The sequence below is a fragment of the Heterodontus francisci genome, chromosome 2 (assembly GCF_036365525.1).
Source record: "Heterodontus francisci isolate sHetFra1 chromosome 2, sHetFra1.hap1, whole genome shotgun sequence".
In the NCBI taxonomy this organism is placed as follows: domain Eukaryota; kingdom Metazoa; phylum Chordata; class Chondrichthyes; order Heterodontiformes; family Heterodontidae; genus Heterodontus; species Heterodontus francisci.
This window is the reverse complement of record NC_090372.1, coordinates 183,504,986-183,531,115: the sequence shown is the minus strand read 5'-3', so window position 1 is coordinate 183,531,115 and position 26,130 is coordinate 183,504,986. Positions and strand designations below refer to the sequence as shown.

The following is a 26,130-nucleotide window of genomic DNA, read 5'->3' as shown; positions in this document are numbered from 1 at the left end:
TGAATGGAAAAATTACATTTTGCGAACAGGATTGATAAAGGGGAGACGGCGAACACAGTATACTTGGATTTTCAAAAGGCCTTTGATAAAGTCCCCCACAGGAGGTTGGTTAGCAAAATTAAAGCACATGGGATAGGAGGTAATATACTGGCATGGATTAAGGATTAGTTAACAGGCAGAAAACAGAGAGTAGGAATAAAAGGGTCATTCTTGCATTGGCAGGCTGTGACTAGTGTTGTACCGCAGGGATCAATACTTTGGCCCAGCTGTTCGCAATATACATCAACGATTTGTATGTGGGGACCAAATGTAATATTTTCAAGTTCGCAGATGACACAAAACTAGGTGGGAATGTGTGTTGTGAGGAAGATACGAAGTGGCTTCAAGGGGAGTTGGACAGAGTGAGTGGGCAAGAAGATGGAATATAATGTGGAAAAATGTGAGGTTATCCACTTTGGTAGGAGGAATGGATTTGTAGAGTATTTCTTAAATGGGAAGAGATTAGCAAGTGTAGATGTTCAAAGGGACCTGGGTGTCCTCATCAATAAGTCACTGAAAGCTAACACGCAAGTGCAGCAAGCAATTAGGAAGGCTAATGGTAGGTTAACCTTTATGACAAGAGGATTAGAGTACAGGAGTAGCGACGTCTTGTTTCAATTGTATGGAACCTTGCTTACACCGCACCTGGAGTACTGTGTGCAGTTTTGATCCCCGGACCTTAGGAAGGATATTATTGCCATAGAGGGATTGCAACAAAGGTTCACCCAGATTTGTTCCTAGGATGGCGGGACTATCCTATGAAGAGGGATTGGGGAAACTGTGCCTCTATTCACTAGAGTTTCAAAGAATCAGAGGTGATCTCATTGAAACCTACAAAATACTTCATGGGATAGGCAGGTTAGATGCAGCTAAGATGTTTCCCCCGGTTGGGGAGTCTAGAACCAGGTGCAACAATTTCAAAATAAGGGGGAAATCACTTAGGACCACGATAAGGAGTAATTTCTTTACTCAGAGGGTCATGAATGTTTGGAATTCTCTACCCCAGAGGGCTGTGGAAGCTCAGTCATTGAGAATGTTTAAAGCGGAAATTGACAGCTTTCTAAATACCAATGACATAAAGGGATATGGGGATAGTGTGGGAAAAAGGCATTGAAGTGGATGATCATCCACAATGGTACTGAATGACAGAGCAGGCTCGATGGGCTGAATGGCCAGCTTCTGCTCCTATGTTCCTAGGACATTACCCTGAGGAACTCCTGCAGTGATGTCCTGCGACTGAGATGATTGACCTCCAACAACCACAATCATCTTCTAGGTATGACTCCAAACAAGGGAAAGTTTTGCTCATTTTCCTTGATGCCATACTTGGTCAAGTGCCGCCTTGATGTCAAGGACAGTCACGCTCACCTCACCTCTAGAGTTCAGCTCTTTTTTCATGTTTGGACCAAGGCTGTAATGAGATCAGGAGCTGAGTGACCCTGGTGAAACCCAAACTGAGCATCACTGAGCAGGTTGTTGCTGAGCAAGTGCCGCTTGATAGCACTGTCGATGACACCTTCCATCACTTTACTGATGATTGAGAGTAGACTGATGGGGCGGTAATTGGCCAGGTTGGATTTGTCCTGCTTTTTGTGTACAGGACATATCTGGGCAATTTTCCACATTGCTGGGAAGATGCCAATGTTGTAGCTGTACTGGAACAGCTTGGCTAGGGGCGCAGCTAGTTCTGGAGCACAAGTCTTCAGTACTATTGCTGGAATGTTGTCAGGGCCCATGGCCTTTGTAGTATCCAGTGCCTTCAGCCATACTGATTCATTAGCTGAGGGAGGGCGGTAGGTGGTGATCAGCAGAAGGTTTCCTCGCCCGTGTTTGACCTGATGCCATGAGACGTCATGAGGTCTGGAGTCAATGTTGAGGATTCCCTCTTGCCTGCATACCACTCCACTGTGCTGCCTCCTCTTGTGGGTCGCTCCTGCTGGTGGGACAAGACATACCCAGGAATGGTGATATTGGTGTCTGGGACATTGGATGTAAGGTATGTTTCTGTGAGTATGACTATGTCAGGCTGTTGCTTGACTAGTCTGTGGGACAGGTCTCCCAATTTTGGCACAAGCCCGCAGATGCGAGTAAGGAGGACTTTGCAGGGTCAACGGGGCTGGGTTATGCTGCTTCAATGTTTAGTTTGTTTGAATCTGTCCTCAAAAGTGGCTGTGACTCCTGTGTTGAACTTGTGAGATTCTGACGATTATGTTGGCTCAGCAAGGTTGTTCAAATTGCACACATTTTCTTAGGCGGACAGGTATTTATAGGAACATTTTAGAAGGTTTGGACCAAGGCATATCCGAAAGTATTTCATTCTCTAAGAAATTGACTTGTATACACCAATGAGAATATTAAAAGGATCAGTATCATTTTGGGGTATTTTAAGTGAGGTTACTCTCAGGTAGAGGACTGGATGCTCTTATTAAAAGTGCTTATTTTGCTGATAAACCCATTTTTGCAGTATTGATGAAACTGCACAAAGTTACTACTTCTAAATAAGTCAAAGAATACTTTTTATTCATAGAATGACACAGCACAGAAGGAAACCATTTGGCCCATCATGCTTGTGCCAGCTCTTTGAAAAGACTATCTAATTAGTCGCACTCCCTACTCGCTCCCCATTGCCCTTCAAATATTTATCCAATTCCCTTTTGAGCGTTCGTATTGAACCTGCTTCCACCACCCTTTCAGGCAGGCATTCCTCATAACTCAGGGCTTAATAAAACATTTCCTCATGTCACCTCTGCTTCTTTGGCAATCTCCTTAAACTGTTTATCGACCCTTCTGCCACTGGAAACAGTTTCTTCTTTACCCTATCGGAACACTTCATGATTTTGAACAACTCCGTTAAATCTCCCTTTAACCTTCTCTGCTCTAAGGAGAACAATCACAGCTTCTCCAATGTCTCCACGTAACTGAAGTCCCTGATCCCTGGTACCATCCTGGTAAATCTCCTCTGCACCTTCTCCAAGGCCTTGACATCCTTCCTAAAATGTGATACTTCCCGTTTCTTAAGCCAATTTCTTTCCAGATAGCCACTGCTCCTTTAATCCCTTGGGCTTCAACTTTACTAGCAAGTCTATTACGTGGTACTTTGTCAAACAGCTTTTGAAAGGCCATATACACAACATTAACTGTGCTGCTCTCATCAGCCCTCTTTGTTACTTCATCAAAGAGCTCAATTAAATTAGTCAAACAGTCAAAATTAAATTAGTCAAAATTTGTCTTTGACAAATCTGTGCTGTCTTTCATTTATTAGCTCATACTTTTCCAAATTTCATTTAATCTTGGCCTGGGACAAAATTATGTTTCTGGTCTACTGACATTAGGTTGACAGGCCTGTAGTTGCTGCATTTATCCATCTCCCCTTTTTTGAATAGGCATGTAAGATTTGCAAATTTTCAGTCCTCGAGCAGCAGTCCCAAAAATCTAAGGAGGATTAGAAGATTGTGGCCAGAACCTTTGCAATTTCCAGCATTAACTTCCTGCAGTAATCTAGGATGCCTCCCATCTGGGCCAGGTGACTCTTCTACTTTGAGGACTGCCAGCTTTATCGTACCTCCCATTTATAATTTTCCTGTCCAATATCACAACTGCTTTACTGCTACATTGGCAGCATCCTCTTCCTGAGTGAAGACAGATGCAAAGAACTCATTTACTACTTCACCCATGCTTCTGTCTCTGCAAGAAATTTCCTTTTTGGTCCCTAATTGGCCTCACCCTTCCTTTGACTCGCCTTTCACTATTTATATGTATTTAACTGTAAAAGGTCATGAGAGGTCAGATCTTGTATCTTTAAGTTAATTAAAGCTGAATTTGGTTGATAAACATTTCAAATTTGAGGTATTTTACTAGAAATGTCCAGTTTACAGTCCCATTTCTGCATATTCTGGCATAAGCACTTCTAAAGCCTCTGGCATTTAGAGTCTAAATTAGGGTTGAAAATTGGTGGTGTCGTAAATAGTGAGGAGGAAAGCCTTTGATTACAGGGCGATATAGATGGGCTGGTAAGATGGGCAGAGCAGTAGCAAATGGAATTTAATCCTGAGAAGGGTGAGGTGATGCATTTGGGAGGACTAACAAGGCAAGGGAATAATAGTGGATGGTGGGACTATAGGAAGTACAGAGGGAACTTTGTATACTTGTCCATAGATCACTGAAGACAGCAGCACAGGTTGATAAGGTGGTTAGGAAGGCATATGGGATACTTGCCTTTTTAGCCGAGGCACAGAATATAAGAGCAGGGAGGTTATGATGGAGCTGTACAAAATGCTAGTTAGGCCACAGCTGGAGTACTGTGTACAGTTCTGGTTGCCACACTATGGGAAGGATGTGATTGCACTGGAGAGGGTACAGAGCAGATTCACCAGGATGTTGCCTGGACTGGAGCAATTCAGCTATGAAGAGAGACTGGATAGGCTAGGGTTATTTCCCTTAGAGCAGAGAAGGCTGAGGGGGGGACCTGATTGAGGTATACAAAATTATGAGGAGCATAAATAGAAAGAAACTTTTTCCCTTAGTGGAGGCGTCAATAAGCAGGGGGCATAGATTTAAAGTAAGGGACAGGAGGTTTAAAGGGGAGTTGAGGAAAAAAATTTTCACCCCGAGGGTGGTTGGAATCTGGAACACACTGCCTGAAGGGGTGGTAGAGGTAGGAACCCTCACAGCATTTAAGAAGTACTTAGATGAGCACTTAAAATGCCATAGCATATAAGGCTACAGGCCAAGTGCTGGAAAATGGGATTGGAATAGATAGGCTCGATGGCTAGCATGGACACAGTGGGCCAAAGGGCCTGCTTCTGTGTTGTATGACTCTATGAAACAGCTGCACAATCCAGCATGGCTGCCAAAAGTTGCAATTATTGCCTTGTCAACAAGTTGTGTACCTCTGGGCTGTGCATTAACCCGCACCCATCTTAAACTAACACAGGTAACTGGAAGGACTTATATGTGCCCACATCACAACTGAACGATTAGGTCACCTGGCTTCACAATGGAAGCCATGACAACCCACAGGGATAGATGTAAAGCAGCAAAGTGGCAGAAAATCTGCATCTTTACAGATGTGAGAAAAAAGGGGAGAGTTCAAGAAGAAGTGAGCTCATCAAACCCATCTCCATCTGAGGAGATCACGAGTGAGTGGGTTAGAAATACTGTGTAAAGTAATAGCATCAGAGAGTAAGGAGACACATCCATCGAAGGAGAGTTCAGACAGTGAGTGAGTAAACAAAGACAGTCTTCAATTTAAAGTTAGCCATTTAAAAGTTAAAAAGTAAAAGCTTCTTCAGGTTGAAAAATAGTTAGAAATTACAACAAAAACAGAACCGAGTTGAACAAAGAACAGTACAGCACAGGAACAGGCCATTCGGCCCTCCAAGCCTGCACCGATTTTGATGCCTGCCTAAACTATATCTTCTGCACTTCCGGGGACCGTATCCCTCTATTCCCATCCTATTCATGTATTTGTCAAGATGCCTCTTAAACGTCGCTATCGTTGCTTAGAGAATATCAGACAGCTCAGAGTTTGAATTCTTAGAGGACATGTCCTTATTGAAAGTGGGTTCTGTAGTACTGAAGTGCAGAGTATTAGCCTTTGAGGCCCTCCCTCAGCTCATCTGCTGCTGAAACCCTCACCCCTGCCTTTGTTACCTCTAGATTTGACTATTCCAACGCACTCCTGGCCAGAGTCCCACATTCTTTGTACCATAAACTTGAGGTCATCCAAAGCTCTGCTATCCGTGTCCTTACTCGTGCTAAATCCCTTTCACCCATCAACCCTCTCCTCTGTGACCTACATTGGCTCCTGGTTAAGTAATGCCTAAATTTTAAAATTCTCATTCTTGTTTCCAAATTCTTCTATAGCCTCGCCCTTCCCTATCTCTATAATCTCCAGCCTCACAACCCTTGGAGATATCTGCACTCCTACAAATCTGGCCTCTTTCACATCCCTGATTTTAATTGCTCCACCATTGGTGGCCATGCCTTTAGCTGCATAGGCCCTGAGCTTTGGAATTCCCTCCCGAGACCGCACAGCCTCTTTACCTCTCCTTCCTCCTTTAAGACACTCCTTAAAACCTACCTGTTTGACCAGGTTTTTGACCGCCTGCTCTAATATCGCCATATACGGCTCAATGAAAAAAATGTTTTAACACTCCTGTTAAGCGCCTTGGGACATTTTGTTCAGGTGAAGTTTTTATATAAATAAACACTATTGTTTATGAGCCTCCAGTTGTAGAAAGATTCCAAAAATGTACTGGTTCATGGAATTTTTGCTGTGTGATTATGCAAATGAATTTTCACAGAAAGCTTGAACACAACCTAATCAGTGCAAATTCCCGATTGCAGTTGAAGTGGAAACTCTACTTCTCTGTCCTCAACAAATTTTATTTTGGAAGTCCTTCCTTTCTTTCTCCCCCCCCCCCCCCCCCCCCCCCCGCCCCATTCCCAGGTAATCTTTAAACAATGAAATGAGCACAATTTAAATGCAACAGAGAGACTACAGTCGAGGAGGTTCTACAATATTTGCTTCGCTTCAGGGAGCGTGTAGGTCAGTCAGCAAGTACATTGCTGCATCTGCAGTCAAGGTTCAATTGTTATAGAGATGCAATTGCAGTTCAGAAAGTTCAGATCAATGGAGGTTATGTAGTCTCGAGTCCACTTTATTTACTTAAAGCTAAACATTAATAATTAAAAACCAAATCCAGTAAGTCATTGGAGTAGTGGTTAAGCTACTCACCTCAGGCCTTCTGTGGTTGTGAATGGTGATTTGCATTGTGAAACACCTTCAAACAATTAGAAGGCCTTTTTTTTTGCCATCTTTTGCGATACTGTGAGAAGATGCAGATAGTGCAGCCATTACTGTTGCTGGAAATGCTCACCTTCAAGTTCTATTTTAAGCCATGAAGTACTCGTACCAAAGGGACTTGTTTTGAATTGAAAGTGTTTTCAATCTGGTGTTGTTCATGTCTGTACAGTATTACCCTTAACCCATCCCTTTATTCCCCCATCCCTTTATTCCCCCATCCCTTTATTCCCCCATCCCTTTATTCCCCCATCCCTTTATTCCCCCATCCCTTTATTCCCCCATCCCTTTATTTCCCCATCCCTTCATTTCCCCCCTCCCCCAACCCCTTGCAAAATGTTCCTGCTTTTAGATTATACTGGAGCCCTACATTGCAGGTCCAAGTTCACTTAACAATTATCAACATTCCCCCTACTATATTGCCTGATATTCTCAGACATCCAACAGGACCCTAAAGTGAGGAAATCAAGGAAGGTTTGTATTTAAACAGTGCTCATCAACTCTTAGAAATATCTCAGTGCTGCCAGCAATGAATTACTGAACGCATTGTTCTGTAGACATAAACAGCAGCTATTTTGTGCTCAGCAATATCCAACAAGCAGCAATGAGAAGAATAATTAATACTTTTGTTTTTGGTGGTGGTCGAGGAAGGCCAGTACTCCCTGCAGTGTCAGTGAGTTTTTAATGTCCAGGTAAATAAGCAAACCAGACCTCACTTCAATGCTTCTTCCAACCAAAGCAGCGCATTTTGCATTGGTTGTTTATTGAATAGCTTTAAAAAGTGATTTGTCTGAATCAAAATAGTGGTGAGTTTAAAATCTGATTTCAGTTACTAGCAGTCTTTATGCCTAGCATTGGAGTCTGTAACATTTAGAGCACTTAGTGATTAGAAGTCATGCATTACAGTTTTATTTAAATATGTATTGGGATAAATGGACATACAGTGAGGCTACAGGGGAAGGGAAAGTAATTTGGGGGTTTATTTATTTTAACAATTTTTAAAACTGTTCTATTGCGTTTACATTCTAAATTCATTCTAGGTTGATTATACATCAGTATACTTTATGTTCTCTGAGACCCCACAGGACCATGTAGTGAGGAAATTAAGAAAGAGGCATAGAGTCACTTATGGCCCAGGAGGAGGCTGTTCGTCCCATCGAGTCCATGCTGGCTCTCCACGGAGCTATTCAGTCAGTCCCACTCCCCTGCTCGCTCCCCAAAGCCCTGGAAGTTTATTGCGTTCAAGTGGCCATCCAATTTCCTTTTGAAGTCATTGATTGTCTCTGCTTCCACCACCCTCGTGTTCAACGAGTTCCAGTTATTACCACCTGCTGCTGAAAAAAGTACTTCCTCATATTCCCACCTGCACCTCTTGCCCAAAGCGTTCAATCTGTGTCCCATAGTCCTTGTACCATTAGTTAATGGGAACAGTTTTCCTTTGATTAACTTATCTAAGCCTGTCACAACATGTACGTTTCTATTAATCTCCCCTCAATCTCCATTGTTCTAAGGAGAATAACCCCAGTTTTTCCAACCTAATCTTGTAACTAAAATCCCCCATCCCTGGAATCATTCTGGTAAATCTTCTCTGCACCCTGTCAAGGACCCTCACATCCTAAAGTCATAGTGTCATTTATGGCTTTCAAGGTGCCATTTGAGACATCGAGTTCATGCCAGCTCTCCACAGAGCTATGTAGTCAGTCCCATTCCCTGCCTCGATCCCTGTAGCCCTGCAAATGTTTCAGTTGGCCATCCAACTTCCTCTTGAAGTAATTGATTGTCTTTGCTTCCACCACCCTTGTGGGCAGCGAGTTCCAGGTCATTACCACCTGCTGCATAAAAAAGTGCTTCCTCATATTCCCCCTGCATCTTTTACCCAAAACTTTCAATCTGTGTCCCCTAGTCTTTGTACCATTTGTTAACAGGAACAGTTTTTCCTTGTCGAATTATCTAAGCCTGTCATAATCTTGTAAACTTCTATTAAATCTCCCCTCAATCTCTTTTGTTCTAAAGAGAACAAACCCAGCTTTTCCAACCTAACCTTCCAACTAAAATCCTCCATCTCTGGAAGCATTCTGGTAAATCTCCTCTGCATTCTCTCAAAGACCCTCACATCTTCCCTGAAGTGTGGTGACCAGAACTGGACATAATGGGGCCTAACCAGAGCTTTATAAAGGTTTAGCATAACTTCCCTGTTTTTGTACACAATCCCTCTATTTATGAAGCCCAAGATTCCATTTGCTTTACTAATCACTCTCTCAATATGTCCTTCCACCTTCAAAGATCTATGCACATCCAGCTCTAGGTTCCTCTGTTCCTGCACACTCTTTAGAACTGTGCCATTAATTATATGTTGCCTTTCCCTATTCCTTCTGCCAAAATGCATCACCTCACACTTGTCAATATTAAATTCCATCTGCTTCTGCTAGCCTATCTATGTCCTGTTGCAGACATATCATCCTCACTGTTTGCTATACCTCCAAGTTTGGTGTCGTCAGTAAATATTGAGATTCTGCTCTGTATTCCAAGATCCCTGCCATTTATATATAGCAAATAGCAGTGGTCCTAGCACTGACCCTTGGGGAACACCACTGACTACCATCCTCCAGTCTGAAAAGCAGACTTCCAAAGTATGGTGACCAAAACTGGACGCAGTACTCCAGCTAAGGCCTAACCAGAGCTTTATAAAGGTTCAGCATAACTTCCCTGCTCTTGTACTCAATGCCTTTATTTATGAAGACCAAGATCCCATATGCTTTACTAGCCATTCTCTGAATATATCCTGCCACCTTCAAAGATTGATCCACATGCACCTCCAGGTCCCTCTGTGCCTGCATACTCCTAGGAACTGTGCCATTAAGTATATATTGCCTCTCCCTATTCCTTCTGCCAAAATACTTGTCAGTATTAAATTCCATCTGCCACTTGTTCTGCTAGCCTATCTGTGTCCTGTTGCAGGCGGTTCAGATCATCTTCACTGTTTGCTACACCTCCAAGTTTGATGTCATCGGCAAATTTTGGGATTCTACTCTGTATTCCAAGATTCAAGTCATTTATATAAAGCAAAACAAAGCAGTGGTCCCAGTTCTGACCCTTGCGGAACACCACTGTCTACCATCCTCCACTCTGAAAAACAACCATTTACTACAACTCAAGCCAATTTGTTTTATCCAATTGGACACTGACCCTCCTGTTCCATGAGCCTCAATTTTGTTAATCAGCCTGTTATGTGCTACCTCATCAAATGCTTTCCTAAAATCCATATAAACAACATCCACCGAATTCCCTTCATCAACCTTCTCTGTTACTTCATCAAAAAATTCAATTAGTCAAGCATGATCTGCCTTTTGCAAATCGATGCTGGCTGTCTTTAATTAACTTGAACCTCTCCAAGTGTGTTGATTTTTTGCCTGATTATTGTTGCTAAACTCATACCCACCATTGATGTTAAACTAACTGGCTTGTAGTTGCTTGGTCTGTCCTTATACACTTTCTTGAATAAGGGTGTCACATTTGCCACTCTCAAATCCTCTGGCACTTTCCTCGTATCCAGGGAATTTTAGAAGATTATGACAAGCCCTTCTGCTATCTCCATCCCCACTTCCTTCAGCAACCTGGGATACAAGCCATCTGGACCAAGAACTTATCAACCCGAACCATAGCCAGCCTTTTTAGTAACTTTCCCTTCTCAATTTGTATCCTATTCAATGTCTCTACTCTCTCCGCTTCTACCGATTATTTTATCAGATTCCACTTCCTTAGTGAACGCTGATACAAAGTACTCATTAAGTATATTAGCCTTGCCCTGGGCCTCTAAGCATATATTGCCCTCTTTGTCCCTAATAAGCCCCACTCCAGCGCTTACTCCCCACTTACTATCGAAGAGACTTAGTAGTTGGCAGGAAAAAAGACAGAAGCGCAAGGGGAGAGCCAACTGCGAAACAGCCCTGACAACTAATTTTATCTGCAGCACCTGTGGAAGAGTCTGTCACTCTAGTATTGGCCTTTATAGCCACTCCAGGTGCTGCTCCACAAACCACTGACCACCTGCAGGTGCTTACCCATTGTCTCCCGAGACAAGGAGGCCAAAGAAGACATGCCAGTTGAAGATTTTTGGGATCCCTTTTATGTTGGCTGCCATTCAATTCTCATATACTCTCTTTGCGAGTCTTATTTTCTTCTTCACCTTCCCCCTCAACTTATTGTATATGGCCTGGTTCTCACTTGAAAAATTCACCTGACATGCATCATATACCCTCTTTTTATAATCATAACCTTTATCTCCCTCATCATCCAAGGAGCCCTGTTATAGGTTCCCTTAACTTTCACTCTTGTTGGAATGAACCTCAAATGTTGCATTCAAATAGCTTATTAAACCTCAGAAATATTTCAGTGCCACAGTACAGATGGAAGCATACCTCCAAGGTCACTGCGAAGAAAACTGAGATTAACTGAGGCCAGCAAAAGATGATGTGCAAAATGGGCTGCTGTAAAGAAAGGCCACTGCAGGCTCATTGTAACCTTAAGCATCCACAGTCTTGGCAATGCTCTAAAGTGCTTTTCTTCCGCTTTAGTGGCTCCACCATTGTATTTTTTTTTTGCCTAATCGCCATCTTTCAAAGGTTACTTTTGTCTCCTAAAGGTGTTACTTTTTGCTTCAGGTAAAGCAGTTGGATAGCCTGATTGACAGCTGTTGCAATTAAGTGAATTGGATCTGTATGCTGTTTGAGTGGGAAGTGGAGCAGAACTGATGTGTTATAATCTACAGTAGATGTTTGTGGCCACTGGCATTGAACATTGAGTCTTTTGCAGCAAGATGGGAGGGGACGACACAGATCGAAAGCTGCTCCTTTTTCTTACTCCCAAGCATGGAAATGGATTTTTGTAACATTTGTGTCATCTGCGATGAAGGATACAGTCAACCAAAGTAGGTGGTAGATGCAGTGATCAATTCAGCTTGATTGAAGACAAAATAATTCCACTTGGCGAGGGTAAATAAACAACCAAGTACCTTAGCATCACACAGTCTAATAACATTACAATGAGTGAAATCTCGTGTTCTACGTTCATCATTTCATCTGGGTGAGGTGAAAGGGATAGAAATCTTAAATGTCCCCCAACAGTCAAAATTTGCTTTGTTTACATGTTCTGGATCCCTCTCTAGAATTCATTACTTCTACAGCTCATCAACTGGTTCAACTGAGATCTGTCAAAACTTTGCCTGAAGTCCAGGGGTTGAGTTGATGGGCGAGCTACTTGTTCTTGGCCTTCTGCTGTTTCCTTCCTCGTACCTGTCCTTTGTAGCTTAATTGTTTTTGTTGATCAGTGTTTTAATACTTTGACCAGGTAATAGACATGGTAATCATTAGGTGTTACAGTCATCTCCAAGCTTCCAATGTGATTCATATGCTAATGTGTCTTTATATATGTTATACATACTTGCCTTGCAAACAAGACTTGATCCTGGAGATAATGCTTTTATATGTACATATTTGTTCGTGGGGTGCTGGCGTCGCTGGCTAGGCCAGCATTTATTGTCCATCCCTAATTGCAATTGAGAAAGTGGCAGTGAGCTGCCTTCTTGAACCTGCAGTCCATGTGGGGTCGGTACACCCACAGTGCTGTTAGGAAGGAAGTTCCAGGATTTTGACCCAGTGACAGTGAAGGAACGGCGATATAGTTCCAAGTCAGGATGGTGTGTGGATTGGAGGGGAACTGGCAGGTGGTGGTGTTCCCATGCATCTGCTTCCCTTGTCCTTCTAGGTGATAAAGGTCACGGGTTTGGAAGACGTTGTCTAAGGAGCTTTGGTGAGTTGCTGCAGTGCATCCTGCATCACTGCTGCCACTGTGCGTTGGTGGTGAAAGGAGTGAATGTTGAAGGTGGTGGATGGGCTGCCAGTCAAGCAGGCTGCTTTGTGCTGGATGGTGTTGAGCTTCTTAAGTGTTGTTGGAGCTGCACTCTCCAGGTAAGTGGAGAGTATTCCATCACAGTCCTGACTTATGCCTTGTAAATAGTGGACAGGCATTGGGGAGACCGGAGGTGAGTTACTCGCCACAGAATTCTCAGCTTCTAACCTGTTCTTGTAGCCAAAGCATTTATGTTGCTGGTCCAGTTAAGTTTCTGGTCAATTGTAACCCCCAGGATGTTGATAATGGGGGAATCAGTGTTGGTAATGCCATTGATCATCAAGGGGAGATGGTTCAATTCTCTCTTGTTTGAGATGGTCATTGCCTGGCACTTGTGTGGTGCAAATGTTATTTGCCACTTATCAGCCCGAGCCTGGATATTGTCCAGGTCTTGCTGCATTTGGGAATGGGCTGCGTCAGTATCTGAGGAGTCACAAATGGTGCTGAGCATTGTGCAATCATCAGCAAACTTCATCACTTTTGACCTTATGATAAAGGGAAGGTCATTGAGGAAGCAGCTGATGATGGTTGGGCCCAGGACACCACCCTGAGGAACTCCGCAGTGATGTCCAGCGTCTGAGATGATTGACCTCCAACAACCACAACCATCTTCTAGGTATGACTCCAATTCCTATTGGCTCCAGTTTTGCTAGGATTCCTTGATGCCACACTTGGTCAAATGCTGCCTTGATGTCAAGGGCAGTCACTCTCACCTCTGGCGTTCAGTATTTTTGTCCATGTTTGGACCAAGGCTGGAATGAGGTCAGGAGCTGAGTGGCCCTGACAGAACCCAAACTGAGCGCCAGTGACTGTGTTATTGCTGAGCAAATGCCACTTGATAGCACTGTCGACCTTCCATCACTTTGCTGATGATTAAGAGTAGACTGATAGGTCAGTAATTGGCTGTCAGATTTTTGTGCACAGGACATACCTGGGCAATTTTCCACATTGCCGGGTATATGCCGGTGTTGTACCTGTACTGGAACAGTTTGGCTAGGGATATGGCTCGTTCTGGAGCACAAGACTTCAGTACTATTGCCAGAATGTTGTCAGGGCCCATAGCCTTTTCATTATCCCGTGTCTTCAGCCGTTTCTTGATATCACATGGAGGGTGAATCGGACTGGCTGACGTCTGGCATCTGTGATGCTGGGGACCTTAGGAGGAGGCTGAGATGGATCATCCACTCAGAATTTCTGGCTCAAGATGAATGCAAATGCTTCAGCCTTGTGTTTTGCACTGATGTGCTGGGCTGCCCCATTGAGGATGGGGATATTTGTGGAGCCTCCTCCTCCTGTTAGTTGTTTAATTGTCCACCACCATTCATGACTGGATATGGCTTTGAGCTGATCTGTTGGTTTAGGATCACTTAGCTCTGTTTATTGCATGCTGTTGCTCCTTTGGTAAATTTCTGGCTGGGATATTGAGGATCAACAAGTAGGAACACAGTTGCTGAATAAAACTGGACATGAATCTTGTATTTTAATTCATTTCTGTTCAATGTTATTGAAACCCAAATCTATGCACAGCATTGGTGACAATGGCTGGCAAGAACATTAGCAATAGAAGAGAAAACCAGAAATATTTGCTTGAAGGAAAAGAAGCCGTCTTTTTAAATATGCTTGGTACATGCGTCTCTTATCAAAATGGTGGCAGCAATGTCTATCCTGCCTGCATTTGACACACATTCTGATCTGTCTTCAGCTGCAAGTCACTGATGTAAGTGTCTAATAAGGTTTCAGTATTCACGGACTTCATATTATGGGAACTGAGCAGAAATGAGTTACACTGTGTTACTGTGTAGGGGAGCGAAGTAATATTTGTCTCTAATACAAGCAATGGTCGATCTTTCTGCTCGAAAGCCACACTGTGCCTCAGGGTAGACACGCTCGGCCAGCTTCTGGAGCCTGTTTAAAGCGACTCGAGCAAAGACTTTCCCCACTATGCTGAGCAAGGAGATTCCACGGTAGTTGTTGCAGTCACCGCGGTCACCTTTGTTTTTATAGAGGGTGATGATATTGGCATCGCGCATGTCCTGAGGTACTGCTCCCTCATCCCAGCACAGGCAAAGCAGTTCATGTAGTGCTGAGCGTATAGCTGTTCTCCCCTCATCAGATACAGGAGAAATGCCACGAACAACAGATGCCCCTCTACATTGCTTTCATTGATCTCACCAAAGCCTTTGACCTCGTCAGCAGACGTGGTCTCTTCAGACTACTAGAAAAGATTGGATGTCCACCAAAGCTACTAAGTATCATCACCTCATTCCATGACAATATGAAAGGCACAATTCAACATAGCGGCAGCTCATCAGACCCCTTTCCCATCCTGAGTGGCGTGAAACAGGGATGTGTTCTCGCACCCACACTGTTTGGGATTTTTTTCTCCCTGCTGCTCTCACATGCGTTCAAGTCCTCAGAAGAAGGAATTTTCCTCCACACAAGATCAGAGGGCAGGTTGTTCAACCTTGCCCGACTAAGAGCGAAGTCCAAAGTACGGAAAGTCCTCATCAGGGAACTCCTCTTTGCTGACAATGCTGCTTTAACATCTCACACTGAAGTGTGTCTGCAGAGTCTCATCGACAGGTTTGCGGCTGCCTGCAACGAATTTGGCCTCACCATCAGCCTCAAGAAAACGAACATCATGGGACGGGACGTCAGAAATGCTCCATCCATTAATATCGGCGACCACGCTCTGGAAGTGGTTCAAGAGTTCACCTACCTAGGCTCAACTATCACCAGTAACCTGTCCCTAGATGCAGAAATCGACAAGCGCATGGGAAAGGCTTCCACTGCTATGTCCAAACTGGCCAAGAGAGTGTGGGAAAATGGCGCACTGACACGGAACACAAAAGTCCGAGTGTATCATGCCTGTGTCCTCAGTACCTTGCTCTATGGCAGCGAGGCCTGGACAACGTATGTCAGCCAAGAGCGACGTCTCAATTCATTCCATCTTCGCTGCCTCCGGAGAATACTTGGCATCAGATGGCAGGACCGTATCTCCAACACAGAAGTCCTCGAGGCGGCCAACATCCCCAGCTTATACACACTACTGAGTCAGCAGCGCTTGAGATGGCTTGGCCATGTGAGCCGCATGGAAGATGGCAGGATCCCCAAAGACACATTGTACAGCGAGCTCGCCACTGGTATCAGACCCACTGGCCGTCCATGTCTCCGCTTTAAAGACGTCTGCAAACGCGACATGAAATCCTGTGACATTGATCACAAGTCGTGGGAGTCAGTTGCCAGCGTTCGCCAGAGCTGGCCGGCATTCATAAAGGCGGGGCTAAAGTGTGGCGAGTCGAAAAGACTTTGCAGTTGGCAGGAAAAAAGACAGAAGCGCAAGGGGAGAGCCAACTGTGTAACAGCCCCGACAAACAAATTTTTCTGCAGCACCTGTGGAAGAGCCTGTCACTCTAGAATTGGCCTTTATAACCACTCCAGGCGCTGCTCCACAAACCACTGACCACTTCCAGGCGCTTACCCATTGTCTCTCGAGATAAGGAGGCCAAAGAGTAATACAAGCAGAAGTAATTATTAAAATGGTGCAAAAAGCAACAGTCACTACTCATCTAGTGCCTAAACGAAGCAATTTGTGAAACAACCTTCTTTCATGAGCTCAACAAAATTTGGAAGAGAGAGTCTTGTATGTGACCATTGCAGATAGTGGAAGGTTGTTCCAGCATATAGATCACAACTAATCATTGCAGGTAGTGCTTTAAAGAAATTGTTAGTTTGTCTTTACGTTTATTGCAAGGAGATTGGAGTACAAGAGCAAGGAAGTCTTGCTTCGGTGGTTGTATAGGGCTTTGGTGAGACTGCACATGGAGTACTGTGCACAGTTTTGGTCTCCATATTTAAGGAAGAACATACTTGTATTGGAGGCAATGCAGCAAACGTTCACTAGCTTTGTTCCTGGGATGAGAGGGCTGCCCTTTGATGAGAGGCTGAGTAAATTGGGCCTGTACTCTCTCCAGTTGAGAAACATGGCAGGTGATTTCATTGAAACATGCAAGATTTGGAATGGGCTTGACTGGGTAAACGTTGCAAAGTTGATGCTCCAGCTGGGGAATCTAGAACATGGGGGCAGAGTCTCAGGATAAGGGGTTGATTATTTAGGACTAACAGAAGGCTAGTATGCAGCTACAGCAAGTGATTAGGAAGACAAGTGGAATGTTGGTGTTTATTGCAAGGTGAATTTAGAAAATGTGCCGCCCCTTTCCCACGTCCCAATAAAAATAAAATTCATTGTTTGTACTCCCCCCCCCCCCTCCCCCCAAGCACTTACATTCTGCACTTGACCTCCATCGCCCCCCCCCAACCCCCCCCCACCCCATCCCTCCCCAAAGTGAAGAAAGTGCACAGGTCACCTCTTCCCACCAACCTCTACGCTAATTAATTAAATTTGATCCCATCTCCCAACCTGCACTAAAAATCTTAAAATCTTATGCTCCACTGCCCCTTCCCCACCACTGCAGCACCTGATTTCCCCAGACGGGCAAGCGAAGGTGCGCGAGTGCCAGCTGCCGTTCAGAAGATCGCAGGCCGATGGTAAGATTGGAGTCAGTTTTATTTAGATTAGATTAGATTAGAGATACAGCACTGAAACAGGCCCTTCGGCCCACCGAGTCTGTGCCGAACATCAACCACCCATTTATACTAATCCTACACTAATCCCATATTCCTACCAAACATCCCCACCTGTCCCTATATTTCCCTACCACCTATCTATACAAGTGACAATTTATAATGGCCAATTTACCTATCAACCTGCAAGTCTTTTGGCTTGTGGGAGGAAACCGGAGCACCCGGAGAAAACCCACGCAGACACAGGGAGAACTTGCAAACTCCACACAGGCAGTACCCGGAATCGAACCCGGGTCCCTGGAGCTGTGAGGCTGCGGTGCTAACCACTGCGCCACTGTGCCGCCCTACATTTAAATGTATGCATTGTGCTAATTAGAATATTTTAATCCGGGTCCCATCGCCTAGCGGTGGGGGAGCTGCCAGGGAACCTCGCCACCCCCAGGAAGATCAGGCTCAGCCTTCCCAGCATCAGGCTCTGTGGCGGGCTGCTGTCGGAACAATCTTCCAGCCCCTCCCCCCGCCCACCACTACAGAGCCTGACGTTGGGAGCTTTGTAAAATCCCAGCCATAGTTTCCTGCTTTCTGACTCCCTCCTTTCTTGAATAGAGATGTTACATTTGCGATTTTCCAATCGCCCCTGGAACCTTTCCAGAATCTAGGGAATTTTGGAAGATCACAACCAATTCATCTACTATCTCTGCAGTCACTTCTTTTAAGACCGTAGTATGTAAGCCATCAGGGCCAGGGGACTTGTCAGCCTTTAGTTTGAATATTTTTCCCAGTACCTTTTCCCCTGTGATTGTGATTGCTTTAAGTTCCTCTCTCCCTTTTACTTCTTGACTTTTGAGTATTCTTGGAATGTTTTTTGTGTCTTATGCTGTGAAGACAGGTCCAAAATACTGGTTTGATACTTCCACCATTTCCTTGTTTCACATCATTAATTTCCCAGTCTCACCCTCTAAGGGACTTTAGTTACTCTTTTCTCTTTAAAATACTTGTAGAAGCTCTTACTGTTTTTTTATATTTCTAGCTAGCTTTCTCTCATACTCTAATTTCTTCATTTTTTTTTTAGTCACTCTTTGCTGATTTCTAAAATCTGTCTAAACATCTAATCTGCCACTCATCTTTGCAGTGTTGTATGCATTTGCTTTCAATTTGATACTATCCTTAACTTCTGCTCCCTGGTTGGCACTGGAACATACTGCTCTAAGAAATTGTCCAGAATACACTCCCTTCCAGGGTCCCTTTGCCAAACTAATTCATCCAATTTATGTGAAGATTAAAATCACCCATGATTATTGCAGTACCTTTTTTAAAAGCCCCCATTATTTCTTCCTGATTTCTCTGTCCTACACCGTAGCTATTGTTAGGGGGCCTTTTAACTACTCCCACAAGTGACGACTTACCTTTGGTATTTCTTATCTCTACCCAAACTGATTCTACATCTTGATGTTCAGAACCATGGTCATCTCTCATTACTGTATTAATGTTATCCTTAATTAACACAGCTACTCCACCACTTTTTCCAAGCTTCCTGTCCTTTTAAAATATCAAATACCCTTGAATACCTATGTCCCAGCCTTGGTCATCTTGTAACCATGTCTCTGAAATGGCTATCCGGTCATGCATATTTATTTCTATTTGTACTATCAATTCATCTGTTATAAATGCTGTGCACATTCAGATACAGAGCCCTTAGTTTTGTCTTTTTACCATTCTTGCAAACTCTGGCCTTATCTGCTGGTGCTCTCTTCAGTTTATAAGCTCTGTCCCTTCCTGCCGCACTGTGGTTATCATTAGCCATATCGCTACCCTGCTCTTTTGCCTTGTCCTTTCTGTTTAATTTACCACATCTCCCCTCACATGATCCCTTTCCCCTCAATGTTTAGTTAAAGCTCTCGCTACTGCCCTAGTTATCCGACTCGCCAAAACACTGGTCCCAGCATGGTTCAGGTGAAGACCGACCCAACATTACAGCTCCCACCTTCCCCAGCACTGGCGCCAGTGCCCCATAAATTGAAACCCTTTTCTCCCACCCCAATCTTTAAGCCACGCATTCAACTCTCTAATCTTATTTACCCGACACCAATTCACTCGTGGCTCAGGTAGTAATCCAGAGATTATTACCTTTGTGGTTCTGCTTTTTAATTTAGCCCCCTAACTGCTCATGATCCCTAAGCAGAACCTCTTTCCTGGTCCTGTCTGTGTCGTTGGTACCCACATGGACCACGACAACTGGCTCCTCCCCTCCCACCTCCCCACCCCCACTGCAAGTTCCTCTCCAGCCCCGAGCAGATGTCCTGAACCCTGGCACTGGGTAGGCAACACAGCCTTCTGGACTCATGCCCTCAGCTGCAGAGAACAGTGTCTACAAGCCGCAATTATTGTTGAATAAAGGCACGGGAACATTAAGCCCATAAAAGGAATTAATTCTTGTTCATGTTGTTGGAATCCAGCTCCACATGCAACAGATGGGATCATAAAAGGATGATGATTTTTACTGAGGTTTGAAAGGATTCACTACAAGGCTAGCCCTCCCTCTCAGCGACTTATGTGATTGATCAAAAACATTTAACTATTAGTCTGGAAAGGCTAATTAACTTTAATGTAGGGAATAGGAAATAACATTTTTGTTGATTTTGGCAGTCTCCAGTCACTTCTAATCTGGTTAAAATAAAAAGTCAAGTTAGGTTGTATGTTGGAGGAGCAGTAGCTGTTGGCATATCCCAATAGTAGCAGCAATGTGCATGTGTCAATGTTGGTGACATCACAATGAAGAGAGCTAGATAGAAAGGAGACGACAGAAGCAGGCAGAAAAGAGAAGGAAATTAAAAGTCTGGCAGAAAAATAATCCATTCATTGTATGAAAGAAACCTTTTAATTTTAGGGACAAAGACATTGGGACACACATGGGAGAGGCTGTCATCCAATTTTGGGTGCCCAAGTTTATTTATAGGCCTTGGTCAATGGAGCGATCATAAATACTTGGGTGCTGCAGTACTCATTTGCTAGATATTAACATTTTTAATAATGCAGTGTGCAACATTTCCAAAATCTGGAAAATGAGATTTTAAATGAGATGAAGTGAGATGTGACTTGTGTATTTCTCACAGTTCAGTTTTTCAATTGAACAGTTACCAGAAATTCCTGCACACCTTGGCAAGTGGTTATCTGTAACCTATTGACCCAACTATGACCTCGCTCAGCAGTAAAGACAGGATGGTGGGAGCTACCTAGCTTGTAATTAAAATGTCAACATTGTCCAATCCCGGGGGACAGGCTCAGAGATTGAACAGGGTGACTTTTGTTAGCTGCATTTCTTTAGGGTGTGATAGCCCATATGTCAGTGATGGAAGGATTCTTTTCATGTTACTTTAGCAACACTGATTTGGTGTAGCAATCACTGTGAAAGTAAACTGCTAATGAATAGCAACACTGCAGCAGTAATATAGTGCTGTTACTCCCAAATTATACACCATCCTTTTTAATTAGGTGAGCAGTGGCCTACATTGCGGTGCATGTCAGAAATTATCATCTTAAATTGGTGCCAGCTTGAGGGGTCTGTTATTAGAAATTCATTGACAATGAAGATGCTGAATTTCATTACATTTTACGAATCAATTTAAAATAAAACATAAAAGCAGAACAAAGGAAATGTTAACGTTTCAGGTAGACACTCCTCATCAGAATAAGTTCTGATGAAAGGTCTTTCCTCAAATGGTTAACCTATTTTTGCTCTTTTGAGATCCTGACATCCGTCTGTATTTCTAGTGTTTTTGACTTTTCTATAGATTTTCAGCATTTGATTTTTTTTCTGCATATCACATGACTTTAAAAAATATTACAACTAATTTAATGTTTCAATATGAACTCTGCTACCCTGTAATTTGTGTGCATTCTTTGCAAAATGCACCATGCAGGTACTTCATGACCCCAGAGGTCATACCAAAAGAAATATCGGGTATAGTCTTGCACCAAGGACCATCTGGAACTACTAAAGATCAGCTGGTCTATAAAGGGTCAAACTCCAGGAAACCCCATCAATGTCCTTAAAAAGTTCCCTAAGAGATCATAATATTATTATTCTAAAGTCTGTGTTTTCGTCCCCAGTGCCAAATATTATTTGAAATATAGCCACCCAGCCCGACAGCTTACAAAATATAACACCCTCAGTTCAGGTTCAGATTCTTTCCCTTTAGTCACAAGAGATTTATCCATTAATATTATTGTTTAAATGAAGTACTTCAGTTTGAAAAACATATAGACAACTAATTGTTGAGCACTACAGAAAAACAGCAGCGCACAAAATCTACAACTGCCTTAAAGGTCTCTAGGCCCTGTATAATCTGCCAAGCTACCTGCCATGTGATGATGTTTCCTCAAATAGTGATTAAGTACCAGAAGTACATATGTACTTTTGTAGCATTTACTGCACAGCAAAGGGTTGTCATTATATAAGCTACTTGCATGCTTCAGCAAGGAGGATGGACTTGTCTGGGATGTTCACTGCCCATGCCTGCCCCAATTCTGATGTGCGATTGGCCAATATGAGGGGTACTAAGACTAAAGACAACATGGAGGTCCATGATTCCCTTTGGGATGAAGCCTCTTGCGTTGCTAAACCACACCACCAATGTAAACTGGCAAAGTGCACTCACATCATTGGCAGATGTATCCTTATGACTTGGCAGTTGAATCCCTGAACCATCTGATGATATGGGTGCTGTTCTAGCTGTGCTGTGATACTGTGTTTCAAGTTAATTTTATTGAAGAGCGCAAAGCACTCCTCTGATTACTGAGGGGAAGGTTTAAAGGCTTCTGGATTTTTTTTTGAAGTAATAATGCATTAATCAGACAACATGATGTTTGGACGGACAACCAACGTTTATTACATGTCTGACTTTGATGTGCATTCTGGATTCCTTTTTCATATAGAATAATTTAATTAGTCATCTCAGTAAAATTATTTGACTAGCACATCAAATAATTTAGATTATCAAGTAATGGATAAATGTGGGAAATGGAATTGAAATTAAAGTATTTAAATTTTTTTTAAATTACCTGCAGTAGTTCTGATAAAAATAGAATTTCTTTTTATAATTGCACAGCCAGAAGTTATAAAGGTAATAATAGTTTGACTGGCAGGTGCAAGGTAATCCTTTTCGGACCAAAGATGCATGAAGCATTGATAAATTATCCTTTAGAGAACAGTGGAATGTAGCAATTGCATGCCTTTTCAGGTTTGACATTGATATTAACGGTGTTATTTTTAACTGTTAGAAGATCTTCCATGGCACTGCTCATGAGCAGCCTGGGGACCGGAGTAGGGTTCTAATGATTAGCTGCTAATAAGACCTGTCCCTGTGGGGAAGTGGCCTAAATAGGCGACTCCAGGTGATTTCAGCAGTGTGTAAATGCGTGAGGTCAATTGAAGGGCTATTGTTACCGCTTAAAAATTCTGGCCCCAGGTCAGAATAGCACATGCCGAAAGATTATTTTGTATGTGTAACATAGTGCAACCTCTGCAATGTATAGGACATGTAATACACACAACACTACTCGCAGCATTGTGTTAATTCCAACATTTACTACTTATGGTTGTTTAAAAGAAGAAAAATAAACCTCCCTCAGTTGTATCCCCATCTCCAGCTTTCTGCTGCACAAGTGGACAGTTTGAGCTGTCTCAGCTTCTGACTTCTGCATGGCTGGCATCTGTACCAGTCTATATTGACCGATGGTAGGTGCAGGGTGGGACAAACCTTCCAGTGCCCATACCACCTGGGCAATTTTTATTTTCTTCCACGTTGTCTGGCACCATGAAGTATTCCTGTCTGGCCAAGGAGCAGAGAAATCACAGAAGAAAGCCAAGTTCGAATATATGTTGAGGCTGGGATTTGAACCTTGACCCTCCAGATTGGAGTGCTAAGTTCTGCCATCAGTTTGCCCTCAACATTATTTTTAATAAATTATATTCCTTTTAAAATATTAATCTCTGGTCACTTTGAGCATGGTGCTTCAGTCTAACTTACGTTTGTGAAGACCCCCCCCTGCTTGTCACAAGATGACTTGATGTTCATGAATTTTACAGAATTCAGGCAAAACATCGCGAAATTCGTGAGCGGCAGGCCCGGGAACGAGACTATGTAGATCCACAAGATTTGAATAGAACCTATGGATCTGACGATGACCCAACATATGCTGGCATGAGTTGGTACGAATCTTTAGACAGCGGGGACAACCTGATTTTAAATGCTAGACCACAGAGTGCAAGAGAAGAAACACAACCCATGGAGGCAGTGTATGCTCAAGTGAATAAACCACGGAATGGAAAAATTCCAACTGCGGAAAGGTAATCTGATGTATTTTACGCTTACAGTATGCTCTGAAAGCATTTTTGCAGCATGTGCTTGCTTTCTGAAAGGCTCATCATCTATGCGAAGTGTTGTCAGAGGATTAATCCAGAGTTTAAAATTGCCGCATCAGAGTTGAAGTTGAAGATCTTGCATGGGATGTCTGAACCGGTTGCAAATTTTCATTTTTTGTTTTTAAATTCACTTCACTAACTGCTATTTCTGCACATACCAAAGTCCCAGCATATTTAACAGTCACATAATAGAGCAAGTTAGAAAACAGCATCTTTCAGCAATGCTCAACACCTAACCTTCAGCTTGTTCAATATTATGGTTTGGAGGAGCAGTTTTCTTGTTTCCAATTTTATCCGTTCCCCTTTCGTAAGAATTGCCTTATTTCTGTAATCGTATTCCAGATGCTGCCCATGTCTTTTTGTACATCACCAAGTTATTTGGCTTTTTGTGGGGGGGTGGTGGTGGTGATATATCATGGCCAAAGTCTTTTATCTGTTGGATTGGGGGCAGGAAAATGCAGTTGGTTATGTTTGCCACATATGCAAATATAATAATTTGATTACCTCACTACAGCGCATAGAATGTAAAACTGCATTGAACATCAGGGATTCGGAAGTATATATTTTTCCCACCTGGGCTCAGTCAGACAGCCACTAGAAACCAGGAATAGGAATGTATAAAACCATCACAGTACAAAGAGAGGGTTCTGTTTTGCACAGATTACATTACATAGTATTGTGCAAGAATAGAAGGAATTTTGTCTCTGAGCACATGCCCAACTGAAGTGCGAAGATTCATACAAATTTCCATTCTTTTCAGAATCCATGATATTGTAGATTTGAACCAATATAGGTGCCCTTATCTTTGCTCATTTTTGTGGAATCCTGAATTTGATTATCTAGATTTCACTGTGAAAGAATAATATATAAATATTGGTTGGATAAGAATGGTAGAATTCTTTTCTAACCTTTGCCAGTTCTGATGAAAGGTCACAGACCTGAAACATTAACTCTGCTTCTCTATCCAACAGATGCTGTCTGACCTGCTGAGTGTTTCCAGCACTTTCTGTTTTTAATCCAGAATGCTAATTAAGATTCAAACTAGGACAAGGGAACATAGGTTCAAACTAGAAAAAGGTTTATTTTGGGCCACTATCAAGAAGTTCTTCACCGAGAGCAATCAGCATGATGGAAAAGTACTGGAGGGAAAAACTCAAATTATTTAAGAAACCATTAGATGCCACAAGGGGGCACTGTAGGATGTCTCTGAATGGCTGAAATTAGCTGGGCCGAATGGCCTATCACCTGCATGAGAATCTTGTAACATTTTAACAATGAGTGCAGTTCTCTCATGTTGCAATATCATTTGAGTTCTAAGTTTCATGAAACTCTCTGCTTTGTGTTCTGCATAATAGTAATTTATCTTAATCATGAAAAAGTTTCTTTGAAAGGAGGGGACAAAAATCCCCACAGGCCTTCATGTTTGATGCCAACTCTCCTAGCTTTTAATGGCTTTTGTGATATAAATAAATACAAGTTACTCAGTGATCACCCATTTGCCGTAATTATATGCACGTTATTGATATTGTAACTGGTGATTACAGGGCTGATTTTAATTGGGTGCAATTTTGTGTTACTCCCTAGAAATTACAGTCAAGTTCACTTATTAAGTTTGTGCACTTAAATCACTCAACGCCGAAGTTCACTTTGTTTCCGAATTGCTGTATTCATTTCTCCACATATTGTACATGGATGAAAATTATGACCAGGAGTTGTAGAATTTTGTTTGCTGACACCCTTCTAAGTTTATGGAGGTATAATCTGGGAAAGCAATCATTTGTTCATGTGATACATATTCTATTAAGCAGAAATGAATTTTTAAACTTGGTCAAGTTTCTTGTTGAAACTCAAATTCTCTCTCCCTTCTTACCCTCTCTCATATGTATGTGTGTGTGTGTGCCTGTATATTTGAAAAAATATAAAGAGGTCCTACTTGTCGAGCAATTAGTTTGCAATGCTGATGACTCTTCCATTTTAACAAAGGAAACCAATCTTTGAAGTGTTCATGCTTTTGCCTGTGATTAGAGAGGAAGAATGCACAGTCGATGCTCATGAGGAAGTCCTCTTCCTATCCAAGGTCATGAGGCAGGATGTAGGTGTGGACCCACCCAGGAATAGTGCGCTATAATTATTATTCATGTCAGCATTCTTGTAAACAGTCACATTCTTTGCGCTTCTTTGCTGTAATCAGGAAAACTAGTCACAAGTCTTAGTTTTCTCATATGGGCCAATGATATTGTGGTGTTTTCACTATATAACTTGCAGTTATCCATTGATTTGATACAAAAATTGCATTGTAGCAAAACCAAAGTTGATGCTCTGATACAATGTATTGAATTCTATCAAACGATGAGAAGCCACCTCGCGAATG

General features: G+C 42.8%; 1 protein-coding gene across 4 annotated transcripts in view; it reads left to right on the top strand.

Moving 5' to 3' along the window:
- Nucleotides 1-26,130, top strand: part of LOC137349219 (partitioning defective 3 homolog) — a 956,485-nt gene that overhangs the window by 850,157 nt on the left and 80,198 nt on the right. For 3 of the 4 annotated variants that reach the window (XM_068014722.1, XM_068014712.1, XM_068014702.1), the window contains one exon: nucleotides 23,424-23,684. The exons of the other annotated variant lie outside the window; for it this stretch is intronic. In XM_068014722.1, the coding sequence (XP_067870823.1) occupies nucleotides 23,424-23,684 (261 nt within the window). The remainder of the gene's footprint in view (nucleotides 1-23,423; nucleotides 23,685-26,130) is intronic. 4 annotated transcript variants of the gene reach the window in all.